At 40.5% G+C, this 24695-nt stretch overlaps 1 protein-coding gene and 1 long non-coding RNA gene across 2 annotated transcripts in view; one reads left to right on the plus strand and one right to left on the minus strand.

Moving 5' to 3' along the window:
• The window catches only part of LOC120888290 (uncharacterized), a 54335-nt gene extending 47955 nt beyond the window's left edge, over positions 1-6380 (minus strand). The window contains exon 1 of the long non-coding RNA XR_005731802.2: positions 5848-6380. This is a non-coding gene — a long non-coding RNA (uncharacterized LOC120888290). The remainder of the gene's footprint in view (positions 1-5847) is intronic.
• Glod5 (glyoxalase domain containing 5) lies at positions 5758-24642 on the plus strand. The gene is made up of 4 exons (XM_005338654.5): positions 5758-5916; positions 8666-8803; positions 15061-15216; positions 17526-24642. Exons 1-4 carry the CDS (start codon positions 5854-5856, stop codon positions 17649-17651), a joined length of 483 nt encoding a protein of 160 aa, XP_005338711.2. The 5' UTR covers positions 5758-5853; the 3' UTR covers positions 17652-24642.
• Positions 24643-24695: the final 53 nt, after the last annotated feature.

A 24695-nucleotide genomic window follows, 5' to 3' on the forward strand; every position in this document is an offset into this window, starting at 1 on the left:
TTCATTCTGTGACCCCAGATGAATTCTGTAATAAATCTGTCCCTGGGAATGTATATACCCCAATCACTGTGACCCCAAGACTGCCTACATCCCAGTTTGACTGTAAGAGTGGTTACACCCTAGAAGTCAACCCTAGAAATCTGCCTCTAGAATCATCTGCATCCCATTCTGCATGACCCCAGAAGTGTGTATTCTCCAGTGTGTGTAATTCCAGGAGTGCCCACTCCTCAGTGTATGTGACTTTTGGAAGGTCCAAAAGTAACCCAAGACTGTTCACACTGAGGTATATGCTACCTCATACCACGTTCACACTCTAGTCTGTTAACACATGTGCAAGTGCACATCCGTATCTGTGTAACCTCGGAAGTATTCACACCTGCCTCTGTGCAACTCCAGGGCTACCCACACCCCTGTCTAAAATGGTGTGTTGGGGTTTGGGATGTGGCTCAAGTGGTAGCATGCTTACCTGGCATGCGTGAGGCACTGGGTTCGATCCTCAGCACCACATAAAAATAAATAAAGATATTGTGTCTAAAAAAAATTAAAAATTTAAAAATTAAAAAATAAAGATATTGTGTCCACCTAAAAAAAAAAAGCTAAAAAAATAAACACTTTTTAAAAAATGGTGTGTCCACCCAACAGCCTTGTAATCCAAGAAGTATCTACCAGATTGCTCAATGGTAGATTCCAAACAACCAGGTCCCTCATCACCACCACTTCTACACAACCTCTATGGGTGTGACCTCTGAGGGGCTGTTCATGCCTGAATTCAGTGGATCATTTTTTTCCCTAGCTCTCTCCAACATTGTTACATGGTCTTCTATTCCTATTTCTCTTTTTTCTCCTCAGTGGACTATTCCATTCCCGTCTCCTCCTTCCCAACCATTTGCAAACACACACACACACACACACACACACATACACACACCACACGCATGCACATGCACACATACATGCCTGGGCTCAGAAACATGAACTTCCACCCTCCAAGGCTGACCCAACTATGACGACTGCTGAGTGCCCATTCTGCTAACAGCAGAGACCAACACCAAGTCCTTGATGTTGCTCCATTTGCCAGGATGGTCAGTCAGCTCCCTTGTGACAGGGTGATTCCATTGGACAGCTTCCACTGCAGAGGGGACAGTGTTTTGTTCTTACTGGAACAGATACTCTGGGTACAGATTGGCCCTCCCTGCATGCACTCCTCCTGTTGAAACTACCATCTGTGGACTTACAGTACCTCAGCCATTCCCATGCTGTTCCACATGGCATTACTTATCAGGGAATTCACTCCACAGCAACTGAAGTGTGGCAATGGGCCCCTGCTCATGGAATTCACTGATCTTACCATGTTTCTAGTCATCCTAGAACAATTAGTCTGAAAGAACTATAGTATGGCCTATAGAAAACTCAGTTACAGTGCCAGCTAGGATGCAATATCTTGAATGGCTGGGGCAATGTTCCCCAGAAGGTTGTATATGCCCTGAATTAGTATCTAATATGTGATGCTGTTCTCTGATAGCCAGGATTTATGAGTCCAAGAATCAATGGGTGGAAACGGAAGTGATACCACTTACCATTACCTCTAGTGACCCACTAAGTGCAATGTTTGCTTCCTGTTGCTGCTACTTTATATTCTGCTGGCCCAGAGAGCTTAGTTCCAGTGGGAGGAATCCTGCCACCAAACACACAACAATGGTCCCATTGAACTGGAAGTTAAGACTGCCAACAGACCACTTTGGGCTCCTCATGCCTCTAAGTCAGCAGACAAGGAGTGGGTTACAGAGTTGGTTGGGTTGACAGACCCATCCTGACCACCAAGGTGATCTGGACTGCTACTCCACAGTGGAGGTGAGGAAAAGTATGTCTGGAACATAGGAGGTCTCTTGGGGCATCTCTTAATATTCTCGTGCCTGTGTCTAAGGTTAATGGAAAACTATAACAACCCAATCTACTCAGGACTATGAATGGCCCAGACTCTTTGGGGATGAAGATTTGAGTTGCCCCGCCCAGGGGAAGAACTATAACCAGTTGAGGTGCTTGCTGGGGGAAAAAAAAAAGAAATGCAGACTGGGCTGGATGCAGTGGCATACCTACCATCCAGCCACTCAGGAGACTGAGGCAGGAGGATCTCAAATTCAAGGCCAGCCTCCGCAACTTAGATCCTGTCTCAAAATAAAAAATAAAAAGTGTTGGTCTGGGGATGTAGCTCACTGGTAAAGCATTCCTAGGTTCAATCTCCAGTACCAAAAAAAAAATAATAATAAAGCAAAATAAAGATAAAAGGACCGGGAATGTAGCTCAGTGATAAAGAGCTCCTGGGTTCAATCCCCAGTACAAAAAAAAAAAAAAAAAAATTAAAAAGAGAAGAAATACAGCCTGGGTAGTGGAAGGAGGTAGTTATGACTACCAGCTGTGACCACAAGACCAATTACAGAACTAAGGACTATTAGTGTCAGAAATATTTCCTCCTTATTTTTTCTGAATATGTTTGTGCATATATAGCAAATATCTTTTCTTCCTTTTTCTTTGGTACCAGGGATTGAAATCAGGGGCACTCTACCACTGAGCCACATCCCCAGCCCCATTTTGTATTTTTTTTAATTTAGAGATAGGGTCTCAATGAGTTGTTTAGCAGCTCCATTTTGCTGAGGCTGGCTTTGAACTCAGGATCCTCCTGCCTCGGCCTCCCGAACTGCTTGGATTGCAGGCATGTGCCACCATGCCTAGCTGTCTTTTATTTCTTACCTCTATTATCCCCTTAGTGTGTAATGTAAGATAGGTTGACTTTAAGTCTTGTTAAGTTTACATTGCAATATTTAAATTGTGGGATATTAAAGAATAGTAAATATCGCTCAAGGACTTCACCTCCTCTTCTGGGGAAGGACTTGTGCATTCTCAGTTGTATGCAGGATAGTTGGATCATGTTAGGCAAAATGATGATGACCTTTTTTATTGTTTTCATTTGGAGATTAAGTATGATTCAAGGAGAGGCATGTGAATGGCAAGTAGATAAGAGGTGAATTTTGATAGTTAGTTTGATGTTTCCACTTGACTAGGACACAGAGTTCTCTTGATTAAACATTATTTCTGGGTGTGACTACCAAGCTGTTTCAGAAGGAGGTTAGCATTTGAATTGTGGACTGCAGATTGCTCTCCCATTGAAAGAAGGCCTCTTCCAATCCTTTGACAGTTTGAATAGAACAAAAGGTGGAGGGAGGGGGAATTTGCTTGCTGCTTGACTGCTTGAGCTGGGAAATGTCTTCAGCCCTCAACAGGGAGCTATCCATCAGCCCTCTTGTTCTCAGAACTACACCACCAGCTCTTGTGGGCCTGCAGCTTATCTGCAAAATAGCAGATTGTGGTACTTCTCAGCTCCCATAATTGTTAAGAGCCAATTCCTTATAATAAATCATATATTGGTTCTCTTTCTCCTATTGATTCTGTTCTCTGGAGAACCCTAATAATCCCCAGCAATTCCACTTGTACCTCTAACACTGAACACAAGTGCACGTAGTCATGTACATGAACAGTGGGGGAAAACTGTGTGAAAGGCCAAAGATTTGTGCAACCTGAAGAGAAACATGAGTGGGAAAATCTGCTGAATGTCCATGTATAGTCCCTGATCATTGCAGAGTGAAATGAATGATGGGGGATAATGCTCTGCCATAGAGCACCCTCTTTATGTGATACAGAATAAACGGGACCTGAGTGTACCCATGGGACTGTGTGCCTTCTACAGGACACTATGTAAACGAGGAAAAGCCAGATAGGGGGTTGGTTGCTGTGACCATGTGTGCATGAGGGCACATACAAATGCTATGTAGGGAAAGTATCTAAAAGTAAACACCAGAAATTGAGCCCCAGTGGATATTTTGGAGGAGTGGGGGCAGGGATGTCCTGCATAGTCAATGTACTGATGTGCTGTTCAAATCTTTTATACAAACCTGTATTCACCTGTATTATTTGTGCAACTCTTTTTAAAGGAAAATCCTATGCTTAATGTTCTCATATACAGAAGCTACAGCAAAATAAGGGGGAAAAGGGAGGCTGGGTATCATAAAGAGAGAAGGAATATCAATGGAGTTAAAGGAGATTGAGGAGGGACGAGAGACAGGAAATGGGAGGAAATGCTAAATGCATTAACAAAATTATGCTCTGTGCATGTATAAATTTACCACAGTGAATTCCACCTTTATATCTATAAAGCACCAATTAAAAATATATAAATGGGTGCAAGTAGACTATTAGAGTAGAAGAAGGGGAATAGAAGGCAGGAGGAGAGGAGGGAAAGGGAAGCACTGGGACTGACATGGATTAAATTAAACTCTATGCATGTATGATTATATCAAAATGAAACCAACAATTATGTACCAATATAATGCACCAATAACAGAAAAAAAAAAAACAATACCCACAGTGTGAAACATTTGTGTTGCAAGGGGGAGGATGTGTCTAGGAGGAAGAATCTCAAACTCACCTGTCCCAGGAACCAGACAGGTAACCTGTAAGAGCCAAGAATGCTCAGCTCAGGGTGAGGAGAATGGCAATGGGCCAGGTGAATGTTCTCTGACTCTCAACAGTGAAGGAGGAAGGTCGGGTGAGGGCTGAGTATGGATGGTGGATGGGGAAGACCCCAGATTTCGTGCCCCAGTAGAATTCAGAAACATCACACTCTGGGGCACAAAACTCTGGATTTTTGTTTGTTTGTTTGTTTTTGTTTTTGCAGTGTTAGGATGGAACTCAAGGTCTCGAGCATGCAGACAAGTACTCTACCACTGAGCTACATACCCAACCCCAGAACTCTGAATAACTTAGAAATCTTCACTTAGAAGCTGGATTTGGTAGCTTGTGCCTGTCATACCAACTGCTTGGGAGGTTGACTTGAACCCAGGCCCAGTCTAGTCAACATAGAATAAAACCTGTCTAAAACAAAACAAAACAAAAACGAGAGAAAAGAAATCTTTTTAAAAAATATTTTTTAGTTGTAGTTGGACACAATACCTTTGTTTTATTTATTTATTTTTATGTGGTGCTGAGAATCAAACCCAGTGCCTCACATGTGCTAGGCGAGTGCTCTACCACTGAGCCACAACCCCAGCCCCTAGAAAAGAAATCTTGATTCAGATACAGAACCAATATAGAGTGGCCATACCCTAACTCAGACAGCTCATAACTCCACATGCTGGACACTGGCTCACATACAGATCAGAAGTATAGCCCTCTGGAGACAGCAACCCTAAATAGACAAGAGGCCTCCCAGCTGGGAATACTGGCCCCCTCAACCCTCAAATCTTTTTTTTTTTTTTTTGTAACAGAGATTAAACCCAGGGGTGCTTAACCACTGAGCCACATCCACAGCCTTTTTAAATTTTCATTTTGAGAGAAGTTCTCGCTAAGTTGCTGAGGATCTCACTAAGTTGCTGAGGCAGGCCTTTGAACTTGAGATCCTCCTGTCTCAGCCTCCTGAGCCTCTGGGATTACAGATGTGCACCCCCATGCCTGGCTCCCTCATCACTTTTGGGTGAGTGGTTTTTCTGTGTTATTGAGAAGGAACCCCTTACACATACACCTGGGTTTTACTTTCAAGGCTTTGAAGTTTCTTGGTTTGTTTTTCCAGTGGTGAGGATGGAACCCAGGGCCTCATGAAGCCCATGTTCTACCACTGAGCTACATCCTCAACCTCTCAAGACCCTAAGTTTTATGTCAGAGTCTTTGTACATGCACCACCTACTTCTGTCCCAACCAACAGTCAGTCTTCAGTCTGCGCCCTCCCATTCTTGCCCCTTGATCTCTGGGCACTAAGCCAGCGGGTTGTCTTGGAGGTGCTAGGGCAGGAACACCTACCCTGCCATGCTGCGCTGTCTGCTCTCCAGGCTGCCAGTCAGGATGTCGAGCAGGACTTCAGAAAATCAGGTGAATATGGCGGGCCCTGGGGTCCTAGGGCATGGCTGTCGACACCTAGGCAGGCTGGGGCTCTCCCAGCCTGGAGCTGCTAATCTGCTTCTTTTCTTCTCTGTGGGCTCCCCTGTTGTGACGTCCTCCATTTCCCTGTGCTTCTCTCTTGCTTCCTTTTTCAAAGACAAGCAGAGGGCAGCAGAGGACCATGGAAAGGCCCTGCTCAAACCCACAGAGGATTCAAGTGACATGTCTGCAAGACAAACAGGCAGAGGTCTGGCTGCTCTGCCTGGGTGGTTCAGAGGGAGCCAGGTTAGTGTCAAGGACAGGTAGAGAGACCCAAAGGTGACTCATGGAGTGTGTCCCTGAATCTGTCATGATAGAGCCCTATCAGGAAGGGCCAGGGAACAAAGCAATGACCTTGAGGTTTGCTAGAAGATTCCTCTGATAGCCTAAAGAGGACATTGAAAAAGACTTCAAGACTTCAAGACTTCAAAGAAGAGAAAAATCCTTTCCTCTGGAGAAGGCTAAAGGAAGGGGGATACTGTATTCTGGGCACTTTGACTATATCTATTTATAGAGCTGTTGTGAGAAGTAAAACGGGTTCTAGATTTCTTTCTTCATTTTCAGTACTGGGAATTTAATCCAGAACCTCACACATGTACACAAGTGCTTTGTCACTGAGCCACATCCCCATTCCCAAATTTTTTTAAGTACTATAGATAGAACTCAGGATCTCACACATATTAACACATATTACAGAAGTGCTCTACCACAGAGCTATATCTCTGCCCCTCTGTATAGTTTTTTTCTTTTCTTTTCTTTCTTTCTTTCTTTCTTTCTTTCTTTCTTTCTTTCTTTCTTTTTTTTTTTGTATTTGCAATTGAACCCAGGGGTACTGGTACTGAGCTACATTCCCAGTCCTTTTTATTTTGAGAGAGGGCCTTGCTAAATTCCTGAGGTTAGCCTCAAATTTGCCATCCTCCTGCCTCATCCTCTTGAATTGGCTGGATTTAGAAGTGTGTACTACCAGTCCTGGTCCATATTCTTTTAAAAAAAAATTTTTAAATATATTTCAGTTGTAAATGGAGAAAATACCTTTATTTATTTATCTTTATGTGGTGCTGAGGATTGAACCCAGAGTCTCACCCATGCTAGGTGAATGATCTACCACTGAGCCACAGCCCCAGATCCCCATATTCTTTTTTTAATACTTTTTTTAGTTGCTGATAAGCCTTTATTTCATTTATTTACTTATATGTGGTGCTGAGAATTGAACCCAGTGCCTCACACATTCTAGGCAAGTGCTCTACCACTGAGCCACAACCCCAGCCCCTCATATTCTTTTTGATAAGTGCTTAAAACAGGGGTCAGCACACAGTAAACCTTATATGATCACTCTGTCTTGATCTTCTGTTTTTTTCATTTATTCCTTTGTTTTGGTTATGTTTTTGGTTCTGAGGAGAGAACCCAGGGTCTGACACATGTAGGCAAACTTTCTACTGAGCTATACCCTCAGTCCTCATCATCATTTTATAAAACTGAGCTCTAGGCCTGGGGCTGTAGCTCAGAGTCAGAGCACTTGCCTAGCACGTGTGAGGCACTGGGTTCAATCCTCAGCACTGCATTAAAATAAATTAATATACAAAAATATTGTGTCCATGTACAACTAAAAAATTTTCAAAAAAGAAGTTTGGTTCTTTGAAAAGATTAATGAGATATTAGCAATTTTTGTTTTCTCTCCAAAAATTAAGAGAAACATGAATTATCCATATCAGGAAAGTATATGGGGCACTCTTACAGATTCTACAGACACTGAAGGGTTAATAAGACTTTTTGAACATATAACTTTATTTTCAATGGAATCCAAATGTCAGTCATTTACTTCTTGTGCTGCTTCTGTGTTCATTTGGATCCTCTGTATTTATGAAGAGAGCAGAACTCAGCAACTTTGCTAATGCCTCTTCCACTTACGAAATAGAACTACACAGGATGTTTTATCTGGGGCTCAGTGAAATCAATTGTTTCGAATGTACTGGTTTGAATGGAATTAAACATGGTGGAATGGAAAACAATAAAATAGTGTCAAGTAGAATTTAATGGAACAGAATCGAATCCAATAGAACAGAATGGAAAGGAAGACAATGAAATGGAATAGAATAGAATAGAATAGAATAGAATAGAATAGAATAGAATAGAATAGAATAGAATAGAATATATCACGTCAAACTTTGTATCAAGAACTGGAAATAGGGCTGGGGTGGTGGCTCAGTAGTAGAGCGTTTGCCTAGCATGTGTGAGGCACTGAGCTCAATTCTCAACACCACATATAAACAAACAGATAAATAAATAAAGGTTTAGCAACGACTAAAAAACTACTTAAAAAAAGAACTGGAGGGCTAGGGTTGTAGCTCAGTGGTAGAGCACTCACCTAGCATTTGCCAGGCCCTGGGTTCGATCCTCAGCACCACATAAAAATAAATAAAATAAAGGTATTGTGTCCACCTACAACTAATTAATATATATATACATAAATATATATAGTTAAAAACTATTTTTAAAAAGTAAAGAGTGAAGAATGGGCATGACAGACACATAGAATCTTATGAATCCATGCATGTATCCATTAGACTCTACTGACATTTTCCTTTGGGATTCTCCCTTTGAAATGGGGGTGGAAGTAATGCAGGGGGTGGGGGGTGAAGCAGAAAACATGAGAGTCTTCAGTGGCAATGTGGTTTCACCTGACATTTTTTTTACCTTTTAGTCAAGGAGGGACAGCTCTCAGACCCCTTCCCGGTGTCTTATCCATAGACTTGACCACATCGTGATGACAGTGAAGAGCATCAAAGATACCACTATGTTCTATTCCAAGATCCTGGGCATGGAGGTCATCACTTTCAAGGTAACCATTTCCCCACACGCCAAATTGCAGGTGGATTAAACTTTAATGATAACACCTTAACATACAACTTAAGGGCTGGGGGTATAGCTCAGAGGTAGAGTGCTTGCCTAGCATGTGCAAGGCCCTGAATTCCATCCCCAGCACCTCAAAAAGGTGGGTAAAATTTAGCTTAACTCCCAAAACAAAATCACAGGAAATTTGAAGCAAAGATAAAAAGACCAATGAATAGGGGGATTTCCAGAAAATGGAGAAAAAAGAGGGGAGGAAATTATCATGGAAATAATGCAAGAGTTATATACAACTATAATGCACTGATTTTAAAAAAGTGGGAAAAATAATGTTCTGGCCTTGGCACATGCTTATAATCCCAGCTGCTGGGGAGGCTGAGGCAGGAGAATTGCAAGTTCAAAGCCAGCCTCAGCAATTTAGGGAGGCTCTAAACAACTTAGCAAGACTCTGCCTCAAAAAAAAAAAAATAAGGGCTGGGGTTGTGGCTCAGTGGTAGAGCACTCGCCTTGCACATGCGAGACCCTGGGTTCAATCCTCAGCACCACACTAAAAATAAATAAATAAATATACTAAAAAAAATAAAGCCTGGGGATATGGATCAGTGGTTAAGTACCTCTGTTACCAAAAAAAAAAAAAAAAGTAAAAAGAAAAGAAAGAAAGGAAGAGAAAAGAATAAAAAAGAAAAAAGGAAAGAAGAGAAAAAAAAGAACACAAGAGAACACTGCAGTCTTTATATACAAAGAGTTAAGTAAGTATCCAGCACATCAATACTTAGATACATTTGATAGAATTGTAGAACATCAATTTGTAAAAGGAGATCCTAAGAGCTTTCTAATTCATCTAAAAAGAAAAAGAAACATTAAAAAAAAAAACATTCAAATATCTAATTTCCTGAGTCCTACCGGAGACCAGAAGATAATAAAGGAAGGTCACCTTCAGGATTCTGGGAAAAGGACTGGAATTGTAGCTCATTAGAGGAGCACTTGCCTAGCACATGTGAGGTAGTGGATTGGATCCTCAGCACCACATAAAACTAAATAAATAAAATAAAGATACTGTGTCTATCTACAGCTTTAAAAAATTGTGAGGCTATTTGCTCCTATTAAATTTTTTTTCCTGGGCTGGGGATGTGGCTCAAGCGGTAGCACACTAGCCTGGCATGCGTGTGGCCCTGGTTCGATCCTCAGCACCACATACAAAGATGTTGTGTCCGCCAATAACTACAAAATAAATATTTTAAAAAATTCTCTCTCTAAAAAAAAAAAAAAAAAAAATTTTTTCCTTAAAGATTCTGGGGACAAATTTTCAATCCTAGAATTCTATGTCCAGCAAAACTGTTAACCAAAGATAAGTGTAGAATAAAGCATTCTTAAATGTTTCAAAAAATCTGCCCATTAGGAAACTGGGGCTCAGTGGTAGAGCTCATGCCTAGCACTCACAGGATCCTGAGGTCCATCCTCAGCACTAAAAATCAAACAAAATGAGCAATTAAGTTGGGAATAAGGAAGACACAGAAATCAGGTTACCATGGTTCCCAAGAGGAGGATTCTAGAAAGAATTTTAGAAAACCATCAGTCCTGTTCTAAAGAGAACCAAGAAAGATCCCAAGAAGGAGAAATCCAGGGGAAAATAGAGGTTTCTAGAGATGAATACTATCCTGAGAATTTGTAAAAACTTCAAAAGTGGTAAATGCAGGGGCTAGGGTTGTGGGTTAGGGGTAGAGCACTTGCCTTGCACATGTGAGGCACTGCTTTGATCCCCAGCACCACATAAAAATACTAAATAAACAAAAATAAAGGTATTCTGCCCATCTACAATTAAAAATTATTTTTAAAAAATGTGGTAGGACTAAGGTTGTGGCTCAGTGGTAGAGTGCTTGCCTGGCGTGTGTGAGGTACTAGGTTCAATTCTCAGCACCACATATAAATAAATGAACAAAGTAAAGGCCCATTTAAAAAAAATAAAGGAATCTCTTTTTTTAAAAGTGGCAAATGCAGAGAAAGGAAAACATAAGTGTCCTGCCAAGATGTTCCTTCAGCAGATGAATGGATAAACTGAGGTATGTCCAGATAATGAAATATCATACAGTTATAAAGAGAAATGAAGCTGGGCAATGTGGTGCACTTCTGTTATCCCAGTACCTCAAGAGGGTAAGGCAGGAGGATCACAAGTTCAAGGCCAGCCTCATCAATTGAGTGAGACCCTATCTCAAAATAATAGATAGATAGACAGATAGATAGATTTAAAAAAAAGGGCTTGCAATGTAGCTCAGTGGTAGAGGGCTCACCTAACATGTGTAAGGACTTGGGTTCAATCCTAAATACTACAAAAATTACATCTATATCTATATATCATGCTGGGCTGGGGATGTAGCTCAGTGGTATGGTGCTCATCTAGCAAACTGAAGACTCTGGGTCTGTTTGCTGGTACCACACAGAAACAAAATCATGCTGAATAAATAAATGAAGGGGCTGGGGTTGTGGCTCAGTGGTAGAGTGCTCGCCTCGCATGTAAGAGACCCTGGGTTCGATCCGCAGCACCACATAAAAATAAATAAACAAATAAAGATATTATGTCTATATATAACTAAAAAAATTTTTTTTAAATGAACAGAAGAAGGTCTCACCTCATGGAGCCATTTATAAAACCCACACAAAATAATAATACACTTTTTTTTTCTTTTAAAGAGAGAGTGAGAGAGGAGAGATAGAGAGAATTTTTAATATTTATTTTTTAGTTCTCGGCGGACACAACATCTTTGTTGGTATGTGGTGCTGAGGTTCGAACCCGGGCCGCACGCATGCCAGGCAAGCGCGCTACCGCTTGAGCCACATCCCCAGCCCAATAATACACTTTTATTTTGTGACATTAGGAATTGAACCTAAGGCCTTACATATGCCAGGCAAGGCGTTTGATCACTGAGCCACATCCCCAGCCCAACAATAATGTACTTTTTTTCAGGGAAGAGGTACTGGGGATTGAACTCAGGCACACTTGACCACTGAGCCACACCCTAGCCCTATTTTGTATTTTAATTAGAGACAGGGTCTCACTGAGTTACTCAGCATCTCACTGCTGCTGAGGCTGGCTTTGAACTCACAATCCTCCTGCCTCAGACTCCTGAGCCGCTGGGATTACAGGTGTGCACCACTGTGCCCAGCCAGTAATGCACTTTTTACAATAACTTATGAAAATCAAAGGATGCATACTAAATACATTTATAATGGTTGCCTAAAGTAGGGACAGGAATAGAGAATAGAGAAAAAAAATGCATTAAGGAAATGACATGGGCTTTGCAAGGACCAGCGATGACAATAGTATATATAATGCCTCAACTCCCTATACTCAAGACACATTGGAGTGAAATTTCAGAACATCTAGGGCCAATAAAAATTCTACAAGCTGCAGGAGTGGAAGGTGACAAAAAATGAAAAACGGAATAACATCAGACTTCTTATCAGCAACACCAGATTCAGGGAAGAAAATGAAGCAACATATTTAAAAGGCTGTGGGGAAAAAAACCTTCAACTTAGAATTGCATACTGGAACAAATTATCATTCAATGGTAAAAGTGAAATAAATTCATTTTCTGATAGAATGTATGTGATATCAAACATGATGATAAAAAAAGAAGAGAAATGGCAGATGCTGAGAGGTTCAAGAGAGGATGGAGACATGAAGAAGACTACAGGGTGATGTGGGTTATCTATCAAAAAACAAACATTTCTTAGCACTACAAAAAATAATACCAAAAATATTCAACTGGGTTATTTAAAAATTATAAAGGAGGGCTGGGGTTGTGGCTCCATGGTAGAGCACTTGCCTAGCACGTGTGAGGCACTGAGTTCCATCCTCAGTGCCACATGACAATAAATAAATAAAATAAAGACATTGTGTCCATCTACAACTAAAATTTTTTTAAAAAATTATAAAGAACCAAAAGAAGAATTAAACATGATGATAGAATTCTGTTGGGAGGGATAGTAATGTGTATGAGCTAAATTCTCATTTATCATAGCAGAGAGATGATAAAAACTGTCTAAAGTCACTAAATCGAGAAATAGTAGTGCTCCCAGCAGCTTGGAAGGCTGAAGCAGAAGGATCACAAGTTTAAAGCCAGTATCTGCATATTAGGCAAGGCCCTAGCAAGATCCTGTCTCAAAATACAAAAATAAAAAGTAAAATAAAGCAAAAGGTCTGGGGCTACATCTCAGTGGTTAAGTGCTTCTAAGTATGATCCCTGGTACCAAAAAAAAATAAATAAATAAAAAACAAAAATAAAAAATAAAAAGTAGTTCATCAGGGATTGTGTTTGGAGGTGTATGGGAGAAAACTCAACTAATTTAGGGTTACATTAGAAAGTTTTCTTTTTCTTTCATTGAACAAGCAGTCAGGAGTAGGCAGTCAGAACTCAGGCAGTGGTTGGGAAGGAGGAAATGAATGGGCACAAAAGTGCCAGCTCAATAGGGCGGAAAGGTTCTCAGAAGCCCCACCCACAACCATCTCATGGCCCAGTCCAGCTAACATGGCCTCCCTTACATGATGACCCCTTCAGCAAAGAATGCTGGGAAATGTAGGAGAGTTTTTTCTTTCTTTTTTTTTTTTTTTTTTTTTTTTGTTAGTTTTAAAGCCCAGTACACAGTGACTCCATCAGAATTTGGATTTTGTTTGTAAGGGAAAAAAAAATGGCTAACTTGGGAGGTTGGATCTCTGAGAAGGATCACTTGAGCCCAGGAATTCAGGGCCAGACTGGACAACAGAATGAGATCCTGACTCTTCCTTAAAAAAAGAAAACTCTGCCTTTAATCCTAGCTACTCGGAAGGCTGAGGAGGAGGATGATTGCAAGTTTGAGTCCAGCCTGGGAAACTGAATGAGATCCTGTCTCAGAAAGAAGAAGGGCTGGTGCCAAGTGTGGTGGCTCACTTTTCTATTCCCAGAGACTCAGAGGCTAAGGCAGGAGGATCACAAGTTTGAGGCCAGCCTCAGCAATTTAGGGAGACCCTCAGTAACTTCATGAGACCCTATCTCAAAATAAAAAAAAAAAATAGAAAGGGTTGGGGGTGTAGGTCAGTGGTACAACTCTTTCCTAGCATATGCCAGGCTCTGGGTTCAATACCCAATACAGAAAAAAAGGTGGGAATGTATACTGAGTAGGCAAACTGCTATTTCTGCCATGGATAGTGTTAGCACAAAGAGTCCAGACCGTACACAAGCTTCATGGATCATTTCAGCCTTTTATTCAGGAAAGGGACTACACCTATGAGAATGGACTCACTTTCCTGGTGGAAAATGAGCCATTAACAAAGGAGGGGACTGGGCTTATACAGGTTGTGGGTAATTTAGTGAGCATGTGCATTTGGGCAGTCAGAAATTTGAGTTTTGGGGTTGGGAGTCGGTGGCCAGCACCTGGAAAGGAGTTATCTTGAAAGAGATTAGTGTTTTCTTTTTTTTTCCCCTTTTTTAATATTTTTTTTAGTTATACATGGACACAGTATCTTTATTTTGTTTGTTTACTTATATGTGGTACTGAGGATCCAACTCAGTGCCTCACATGTGCGAGGCAAGCACTCTGCCACCACTCTGCCACTGAGCCACAACCCCAGCTGGAGATTAGTGTTTTCTAGAGATTATCATTCTAGGTTTGATGAAAACACTTTCTCCTCACCTGTGGCCAGCATCTGAAAAGGATTTAACTTGAAAGAGATGAAAGCTATCCATGTATGGTTTTCTTTTTCATTCCTTTTTCCCAGGTTTCACTATTTTGGGGTTTTACGGGTGTTATAAACATATTGTTTAGAGACAGGAAAATAATTTCAGGAAGAAACAAACACATAAAATGTGCACACATATTAGAAGCAGTTGCCTCTAGGGGTAAGACTGGGGTGGTGTAAGGGGATGTTGTTTAGTTAGCCCTGTTTTACTTAAAAAAAAAAAATCCTTGGGATGGGGGTCAGACTTTCAGATTTTAGCTCCCACTCATCTCTTTCTTTCATTCTTTTTTCCTTTTCTTTCTTGGTGCTGGGGATTGAAACCCCCACATGCTAGGCAAGGGCTCTATAACAGAACTATATCCCCAGTCCTTTATTTTTATATTTTATTTTGAGGCAGAGTCTCACTAAGTTTCTGAATCTGGCCTCAAACCTGTGATCCTCCTGCCTCAGCCTCCTGAGTGGCTGGGATTTCAGGTGTGCACCACCACACTGGGTTTGGAACTTTAGTTTTAGGTTGTTTTCTCTTCCTCAAATAGGGAGACCGAAAAGCATTGTGCTTTGGAGACCAAAAATTTAACCTCCATGAGGTGGGAAAGGAATTTGAACCCAAAGCTGCTCATCCTATTCCAGGCTCCCTGGACTTATGTCTGATCACAGAGGTGCCTTTGGAGGAGATAATCCAGCATCTAAAGGTGAGTGGGACTTCATTCTTCTTGATAAAACCACTGCTGATGCCATAAAAATGGAAGCTTGACTCAGGAGATCTTCAAATCTCTAACATGACCAGTTTCTACACAATCATCCACTCATTTTGATTGACATCATTGTTTCATGTAACCAGATGGATTTAAAAATGAAACTTCAGGGCTAGGGTTGTGGTTGAGTGGTAGAGCACTTGCCTAGCATGAGTGAGGCACTGAATTCGATCCTCAGCATCACATAAAAATAAACAAATAAATAAAGGTATTGTGTCCATCTACAACTAAAAATTTTTTAAATGAAATTTCATGTCACCATTTGCAAGTATATATCTGAGACTGGGGCTGTGGCTCTGTGATGGAGCACTTGCCTAGCATGTGTGAGGCACTGGGTTTGAATAAATAAATAAGTAAAGGTCTATCTACAACTAAAAAAAATTTAAATGTATATCTGAGTTATTTTACGTAAACACAGTTACATAAAAAGAAAACGTTCTACCAACTACGTGAAAAATCCATTATATGTAGTCATAAAGGGAAAGTAATTGTAAAAGCCAACAGCTATAGGGCTGGGAGTGTGGCTCAGTGGCATGACACTTTCCTAGCCCTGAGTTCCATCCCCAGCACTGAGTGAGAGAGGGAGAGGGAGAAAGAGAGAGACAGACAGACAGACAGACACTCTTGCCTAGACTGCCTAGGTATGAATTCTGGCTCTGTTACTTATTAGATCATACTAGATACTTTTTTTTTTTCCTTTTTGTTCTTGGGATTGAACTCAGGGGTAGGTACTATACCACTGAACTATGCCTTTAGTTCTTTTTATTTTATTTTACTTTTGTTTTTATTTTGGGGGATTACCAGGGATTGAACTCAGGGGCAGTCGACTACTGAGCCATATATCCACCCCTATTTTGTATTTTATTTACAGACAGGGTCTCACTGAATTGCTTAGTGCTTCACTTTTGATGAGGCTGTTTTTTTTTTTTTTTGCTTATTAAAGTTTTTTTTTATTGGTTGTTCACAACATTACAAAGCTCTTGACATATCATATTTCATACATTAGATTGAAGTGGGTTACGAACTCCAAATTTTACCCCAAATGCAGATTGCAGAATCACGTTGGTTACACATCCACAATTTTACATAATGCCCTATTAGTAATTGTTGTATTCTGCTACCTTTCCTATCCCCTACTATCCCCCCTTCCCTCCCCTCCCATCTTCTCTCTCTACCCCATCTACTGTAATTCATTTCTCTCCTTGTTTATTTTCCCATTCCCCTCACAACCTCTTATATGTAATTTTGTATAGCAATGAGGGTCTCCCTTCATTTCCATGCAATTTCCCTTTTCTCTCCCTTTCCCTCCCATCTCATGTCTCTGTTTAATGTTAATCTTTTCTTCCTGCTCTTCCTCCCTGCTCTGTTCATAGTTGTTCTCATTATATCAAAGAAGACATTTGGTATTTGTTTTTTAGGGATTGACTAGCTTCACTAAGCATAATCTGCTCTAGTGCCATCCATTTCCCTGCAAATTCTATGATTTTGTCATTTTTTATTGCTGCATAGTACTCCATTGTGTATAGATGCCACATTTTTTTAATCCATTTATCTATTGAAGGGCATCTGGGTTGGTTCCACAGTCTAGCTATTGTGAATTGTGCTGCTATGAACATCAATGTGGCAGCATCCCTGTAGCATGCTCTTTTAAGGTCTTCAGGGAATAGTCTGAGAAGGGCAATAGCAGGGTCAAATCGTGGTTCCATTCCCAGCTTTCCCAGGAATCTCCAAACTGCTTTCCAAATTGGCCGAACCCATTTGCAGTCCCACCAGCAATGTACAAGAGTACCCTTTTCTCCACATCGATGAGGCTGGTTTTGAACTCTTGATTCTCCTGCCTCAGCCTTCTGAGCCACTGGGATTACAGGTGTACATAACCATATCCAGCTAGTTTATTCTTATTTTGAGACAGGGTCTTGCTAAGTTGCCCAGGCTGGCCTTAAACTTTTGATCCTCCTGCCTCATCCTCTGGAGTTGCTCGTATTACAGAATTGTGCCACCATGCCTGGCCATACTAGGTACCATTATTGTCCCCATTTTACAGATGAGAAAACTGACATACAGGTCAATTAGTTGCTCTACCCAAGGCCATACAACTTAACAGGGTTAATGAATGAAGAATGGCAGAAAATGAGGTGAGAAAATACAGAGGTTTTCTATATGCTTCTAAGATAGTATTAGGAATTGAATTTTAGTTTTTCACATTGACTATGACATATGAACTTTGTCTTCTCTTCCCACTTTAGGCTTGTGATGTCCCCATTGAGGAGGGGCCAGTCCCCAGAACAGGAGCAAAGGGGCCTATTATGTCTGTCTACTTCCGAGACCCAGACAGAAATCTAATTGAGGTGTCCAACTATGTCTCCTTGTGATTGATACTGGTCCTCAGCCATTTTGTTTCCCTCCATGTTACCTTCTCCCTTCCTTCCCAAAAATCCTTGCCCAGGCCCAGAGACCTTCATGGACTGAGGACTTCAGCAGTTCACACATCCTGTTGAGGGCGTGTGAGACAGGTGTGGGACCAAACCTACATGTCTGGATGATCTTCATTCAAGCTGTGCCAAAAAAAAAAACAAAAAAAAAAAAACAATGGATAATCCCACCACAGTAGCTCATTGTTCTTTTTGTCTCACCACTTCACCTGGGGTTTGTCTAGGATATGAATTTTCTAAACTCTTTAGAGGTCCGTAACTGGTTAAGACATCTCTGAGGACCAAATGCAGGTCTTTTCCTTGGGATTCAAAACCTCTGACAGATTTCTACTTGTCTGTGATGCATCCTTCTTCCTCCTTATCTGACTTGCCTCATTCCTCTGACTTTTTTTTCCCCTTCACCCTCTGGGCCTCACTGAACCTCTGGATCTATATAATTCCTATGAGATCTTCCAGGACCAGCCCAAATGATGCACCTTCTCCTGAAGAGACTTCTCTGGTCTCACTCTCAGGGCATCTAGCACTTTCTCCCTTATTGAGACTTAGCTGCTGACTGAGTATATGGGATAAGGTCAAGTTTCTTCTGTTTCTGTCCCCCCACCACTGCCACACCTTTTACTCATTTAGTCAACTAAAACCCATATATTGAGCATCTATTGTGTGGTGGGTCCTATCCTAGGCATTAGAGAGATGGTGTTGAACAAAAAGAATAAGTATATCTATGCTTGTGGTGCTGCCATTCAAGTGGGAGAGATAAAAAATCAGTAAAATTAAAAAGGTGTTGGTGGGCTGGGACTGTAGATCTTTGGTAGAGCGCTTGCTTAGCATATGTAGGGCATAGGATGGGATTCTCAGCACCACATATAAATAAATAAATAATCAATAAAATAAAGGTCCACTGACATCTAAAAAAATATTTTTAAAAAAGGATGTTTGGAAGGGAGGACTAGAGAAAGGATGGTTAATGAGTATAGAGGTGCAGTTATATAAGACGAACAACTTCTAAGTTTTTTTAAAAATATTTTGTTATTTTAGTTGTAGTTGGAACCATGCCTTTATTTTATTTATTTATTTTTATGTGGTGCTGAGGATCAAACCCAGCATCCCACACATGTTTGGCAAGCACTCTACCACTGAGCCACAATCTCAGCCCCAACTTCTAAGTTTCTATAGCACAGTACGTTTGGCAACAATTAATTGAATTTTTTGAATGTTCTCAACATATAGAAATAATCTACATCTGGGATAATAGACATGCCAATTGCCTTGATCTGATCATTACACATTGTGTACATGTCTTGAAATGTCATACTGTATCTCATCAATATGTATAATTATTCTGTTGATTTCTAAGAAATTATTAATTAATTAAAAAGAAAGAGAAAAATAAGTAAGATATTAGATATGCTAGAGATCAATAAATACTTTGGAGAAAAAGAAAACATGGAAGTTAGCAGTATAGTTCAGTGGTAGAGTGAATGCTGAGCACATACAAGGCCCTGGATTTCTTCTTTAGCACTAAAAGAAAACACCGAAAAGAGGGGATGCTGATAAACATTGCTGGAGCAGTTTAAATGTTTAATGGGATTGTCCAGGAAAGCCTGACTGAAGAGACATTTGAATACAAACCTGAAGACTTGAGGGATAAACCACACAGCTACCCAGAGGAAGAATGCACCAAGCTGAATAGGCAGTACAAAGGCCCTGAGGCAGGAATGGATGTGGTGTGCATGTGAGGAATAGCTAGAGAGGGGCACAGTAGGAGGAGTGAGAGAGAAAGTTTGAGTAGGGCCTCGTGGACCAAGGTCAAGACTTTGGCTTTTATTCTGAGTGGAGCCACGGGAGAGTCCTGAGCAGAGGGAAGTTATCTGATCCAGGTTTAACCGGCTCCTGCAGGCTACTACAGGGAAACTAGACTGTCAGGGAAGGGCAGAAGCAGGGGTGCCAAGAAGGAGGGGACCACCATAGTGGTCCTTGTGAGCCATGAAGGTGGTGGCAGAGTAGGTGAAAAAAAGGTGATTAAGACTCTGGCAGTAATTTGAAAATAGGGACTGAATGAGTTCATCAAGCAAAAATGTCAGCTAAAGAAGCCTGAGCACCTTTAGAGGTTTGAAACAAGATGAGGTTCAGGCAAGGAGGAAGGGGAAGTGTACAGATGGATTCCTGAATGAATATATGATGAAAGAACATGTGTGAGAGTCTCTTGAAGTAAAGAGGCCCTTAATCTTATGAACTCTGGTCTCTAAATACTCTCCAGCTGGATCCTATGAGTGAACTCCCAGGGACCCGCCCCCTCAAAAAAAAATGCTATAAAGAATGGAAATGTGAGAATGGAAGCTTTGGCACATAAAGGGCTTTGCCAAAAACTGTAGTGAGTTTCCTGTCCAATTTTAAAAGACAGCTTGCCTTGGATCCAAAAATTATAAGCCTGGAGATAAATGATTTACAGAAGGAAGAGAAGGGAAGAGGGAGAGAGGGAGGAAAGGGAGAATGAATGGGCAAATGGGTGGATGGATGAATGCATGGGTGGAAAAGGAGATGGATAGATGGGTAGAGATGGGTACTGTTAGATTTCTATTGCTGTGACAAATACCTGAGATAAATCAGGTATTAAAAGGAGGAAAGATTTATTGTGGATCACTGTTTCAGAGGTTTCAGTCCATGGTCATTTGTCCTGGTTGCTTTGGGCCTATGGCAGCATAGCACATCCTGGCAAGAGCATGTGGTGGAGGAAAACTGTTCACTTCATGACTACTGGGAAGCAAAAGACAGAGAGGAAGGGGCCAGGGTCCCAACATCTCCTTCAAGGGCAGGCCCCCAGTGATTACTAGGCCCCACCTCATAAAGGTTCCACAACCTTCAAATGGTCCCAACTGTTAAAAGCTTGGTTGCTTTTAGGCTAAGTGTGGCGGCACACACCTGTAATTCCAGCATCTCGGGAGGCTGAGGCAGGATCATCAGTTCAAAGCCAGCCTCGGCAACTCAGTGAAGCCCTGAGCAACTCAGAGGGACTTGTCTCAAAATAAAATGTAAAAAGGGGCTGGGGAGGGGCTGTGGCTGTGGCTCAATGGTAGAGCACTCACTCGCCTAGCATGTGCGAGGTGCTGGGTTCAAACCTCAGCACCACATAAAAATAAATACATAAAATAAAGATATTGTGTCCAACTACAATAAGAAAAATATTTTAAAAAGGGCTGGGGATGTGTCTCAGTGGTTAAGTGTCCCTGGGTTCAATCTCTGGTACTGAAAAAAAAAAAAGCTTGGTTGCTTTTAACTTTGGGGGACACTGTAGACACAAATTATAAAAAATGGATTAAATGAAGTGTGGTATATTAAGTCAATGAATTATTACTTAGCAATAAAATAGAATGAGCTTAAGAGGCCAACATTATTCTGATAAGAAAATCAAAGACATGGGCTGAGGCTGTGACTCAGTGGTAGAGCACTTGCCTCACACATGTGAGGCACTGGGTTTGATACTCAGCACCACGTAAAAATAAATAAACAAAATAAAGATATTGCATTCATCTATAACTAAAAAATATTTTTTAAATAAGAAAATCAAAGACATGACAAGAAAACTATAGCCTGATATCTCTTTTAAATATAGGTGCAAAATCCTCAACAATTACAAATAAATAGAATCCAGCAACATATAAAAAGATTATCCATCATAATCAAGTAGAACTTATCCCATAAATGCAAAGTTGGGTCACCATATTAATAGAATAAAGGACAAACAGCACATGACAAAAACCCCTCCATGATATAAACACACTCAACAACCAGAAATAGAAGAGAACTTCCTCAACATGATAAAGGGTATCTACAGAAAACCCACAACTAACATCACACTCCATAATGAAAGACTGAAACCTTCCCCCAAAGATCAGGAACTACACAAGGAGGTCCCTGATCACCACTTCTATTCAACATTAAACTAGAGGTTCTAGCCAGGGCAATTAGGCAAGAAAAAGAAATCAAAGACATCCATGGGCTGGGGTAGTGGCTCAGCAGCAGAGCACTTGCCTATCATGTGTAAGGCACTGGGTTCAATCCTCAACACCACATATGAATAAAGACATAAAATAGAGGTCCATCAACTAAAAAAACAAACAGCATATAGCTATATAAATCAAAGATATCCAGATTTGAAAAGAAGTAATTAAAACTATCTCTATTTGAGAGGACATGATTTTGTACTTTGAAAATCTTAAGGAATACAACATAGCCAGTAGAACTCCATTAGTATTTAAACCCAGCAAGGATGCAAGAGACAAGATTTTGTATGAGGCAAGACACAAGGTTTTGTATGAGACAAGATCATACAAAAACTTAATCATAACATGGATGAGGCAGAGCATGCCTGTGATCCCAGGGAGTCCAAGGCAGGAAGATCACAAGTTCAAAGCCAGACTCAGCAACTTAATGAGGCCCTAAGCAACCTAGTGAGACCCTGTCTCTAAATAAAAAATAAAAAATAAAAAATAGGACTGGGGATGTGGCTCAGTGGCTAAGCACCCTTGGGTTCAATCCCTGGTACTAAAATTGAAAAATAAGAGATATTATTGGATTAAGCATAATCTTATTCTTAGGTCCTATATTGGCTGAGCTAAATTTGTAGCTTGTAGAAATTAAGAAAAATGTGAATAAATATGACAGATCTATGGTAAATTAAAAAATATAGGGGGAAATGATCAATAGAGTAAAGAAGGAAGATCAGCAGGATGGAGGAGGGGAAGGAATAAGGAAGTACTGTGGATTGAAACAGAACAAACTATGTTATATACATTTATGAATATATTAAAAAGAACCCCACTATCATGTATAACTATAAACACCAATAAAAGCATTTTAAGCCCCCAAAATCTATAAAATTATGAAAAAATATATAGCAGGGTTGTGGTATAGCTTAGTAGTAGAGCACTTGCCTAGCATGTGCCAGGTCCTGGGTTCAATCAAAATACTTCAAAAAAAATAGTTGTGCTGTTTTAAGGAGCACTCCAAAAGAAGCACTCCAGCCGGGTGCAGTGGTGCACATCAGTATCCCAGTGGCTTGGGAGGCTGAGGCAGGAGGATCACAAGTTCAAAGCCAACCTCAGCACTTTAGTGAGATCCTGTCTTAAAATTAAAAAGGGCTGGAGACATGGCTCAGTGGTTCAGTGCCACTGAGTTTATTACCTGGTACCCAAAACAAAATCCACCCAACAACCTACTTGCAGCAAGATATAGGTAATTTAGTTAACAAAGAAAGTGATATGCCTCTTTCTGATGACAGGGTTTTTTTTTGTTTGTTTTTTGTTGGAGAGGTGCTGGGATGGAACCTAGAGCCTCACTACATGCCATGAAAGTACTCTACCACTGAGCTACATCCCCAGCCCTTTTTTTGTTTTATTTTGACACAGAGTCTAAGTTGCCCGGCTGGCCTCAAATTTGTGATACTCCTGCCTTAGCCTCTTAAATTGCAAGGATTACAGATGTATGCCACCATACCCAGCTAAGTGTAATATTCTGCTGTTCTCCATGTAGTAATTTAGTAAAAAAAACTTTTAAAAAAAATTAAAGAATTGGGGCATGGAGTCCAGCTGTGCCCATTGTCCCAGCTACTGGGGAGTATGAGGCAGGAGGATTGCTTGAGCCTAGGAGTTCAAGGCCAACGTGGGCAACACAGTGAAACCTCCTCTCTCAAAACAAAGAAAGCAAGGCAAAAATAAAAAAGACAAAGAATGGTGAGATTTCTCATTTAGATTCATTGCAAAGTGGTATGGAGTTTGGTAACGTCCTTCCAACTCTGCAGAGTACTGCAGTACTTAAAAGTAAAGGCTAACTATCATGCATATAAGATTACATGACCTGTGTAACTCTACATCATGTACAACCAGAAGAATGTGGAGTTATATTCCACTTATGTTTGATGTGTTAAATGCATTTTACCATCATGTATAACTAATTAGAACAAAATTAAAAATTTTTAAAAAGAAGTAAAGGCTAACTATCCACAGACTTAAAACCCAATCATGAGACAATGATCACATATATTAATGTCAGTTTTTTTGTGCATGCCTATAATTCCAGCTGTTTAGGAGGTTGAGGCAAGAGGATCACAAGATCCTGGAGGTCAGCCTGGGAAGCTTAGACATTGTCTCAAAAAAAAAAGATTTAAAAGGCCTAGGGTGTAGTTTAGTGGTAGAGTGTTTGCCTAGTTTGTGTGAGGTCCTGGATCTGATCCACAATTTTAAAAATTACCTCTTGCAAATCCATGAAACAAAAAATATTGAATTTGCAATGCAAATTGAAAATGAACAGAGGTCAGAAAAAACAGCAGTCACTGACTTGAGCAGATGAGTTTTTTCTTATAGGAGTATTTGATTTCTAGTGTGTTTTGTGTGATATTCAACTACAAAGCAGATTTTGAAGCAGTTCAAAACCAAAGTTGCTATCATAGAGTTCCATGAAATGCAATTATACAGAGAAAATCAAATATGGAGGAAACAGTCCAGTACATACCATTCCCATAGGAAAAGAACAATGTCCAGTCACCCTGACTGGACCTCTTTTGTGTTTCAGACTTTAACTACAGGGCACCTGGCTTGCCTTCTTGGATTCCTAACTCCTGGCTTTTAATAACTGCTTCTCTCTTCAGAACCTTTTGTTTGTTTGTTTTAGGAATACTTGTATTTCAAAAATACACAAAAGCAAAGGGAAGCACATCTAATTACTGAACAGAAGTAATATGTTGATATTTTGGTATATAACATTAAAGGGATTTTTGTTCTATTGTGTCGTAGTGCTGGGGATGGAACCCAGGGCCTCGAACATACTTTGTGAGTGCTTGCTCTTTCACTGAGCTACATTCCCAACCCTTTTAGTTTTCTGTATACATGTTTATATATTTTAATTTTTTGTCCAAATTAAAGTCATTCTCTGCCTACCATTTGTAACCAGCTTCTTTTGTGTGTGTTACCACAGTCAATTATTATATAG

This window comes from Ictidomys tridecemlineatus, chromosome X, assembly GCF_052094955.1.
Source record: "Ictidomys tridecemlineatus isolate mIctTri1 chromosome X, mIctTri1.hap1, whole genome shotgun sequence".
In the NCBI taxonomy this organism is placed as follows: domain Eukaryota; kingdom Metazoa; phylum Chordata; class Mammalia; order Rodentia; family Sciuridae; genus Ictidomys; species Ictidomys tridecemlineatus.

Bases quoted from the DNA above. Each gene is read 5' to 3' on its own strand.
- Glod5 (XM_005338654.5), top strand. From the start codon at position 5,854: ATGCTGCGCTGTCTGCTCTCCAGGCTGCCAGTCAGGATGTCGAGCAGG. The intron at 8,804-15,060 runs GTAACCATTTCC...TTCCTCAAATAG, and splicing joins TGGAGGTCATCACTTTCAAG to GGAGACCGAAAAGCATTGTG. The intron at 15,217-17,525 runs GTGAGTGGGACT...TTCCCACTTTAG, and splicing joins AGATAATCCAGCATCTAAAG to GCTTGTGATGTCCCCATTGA.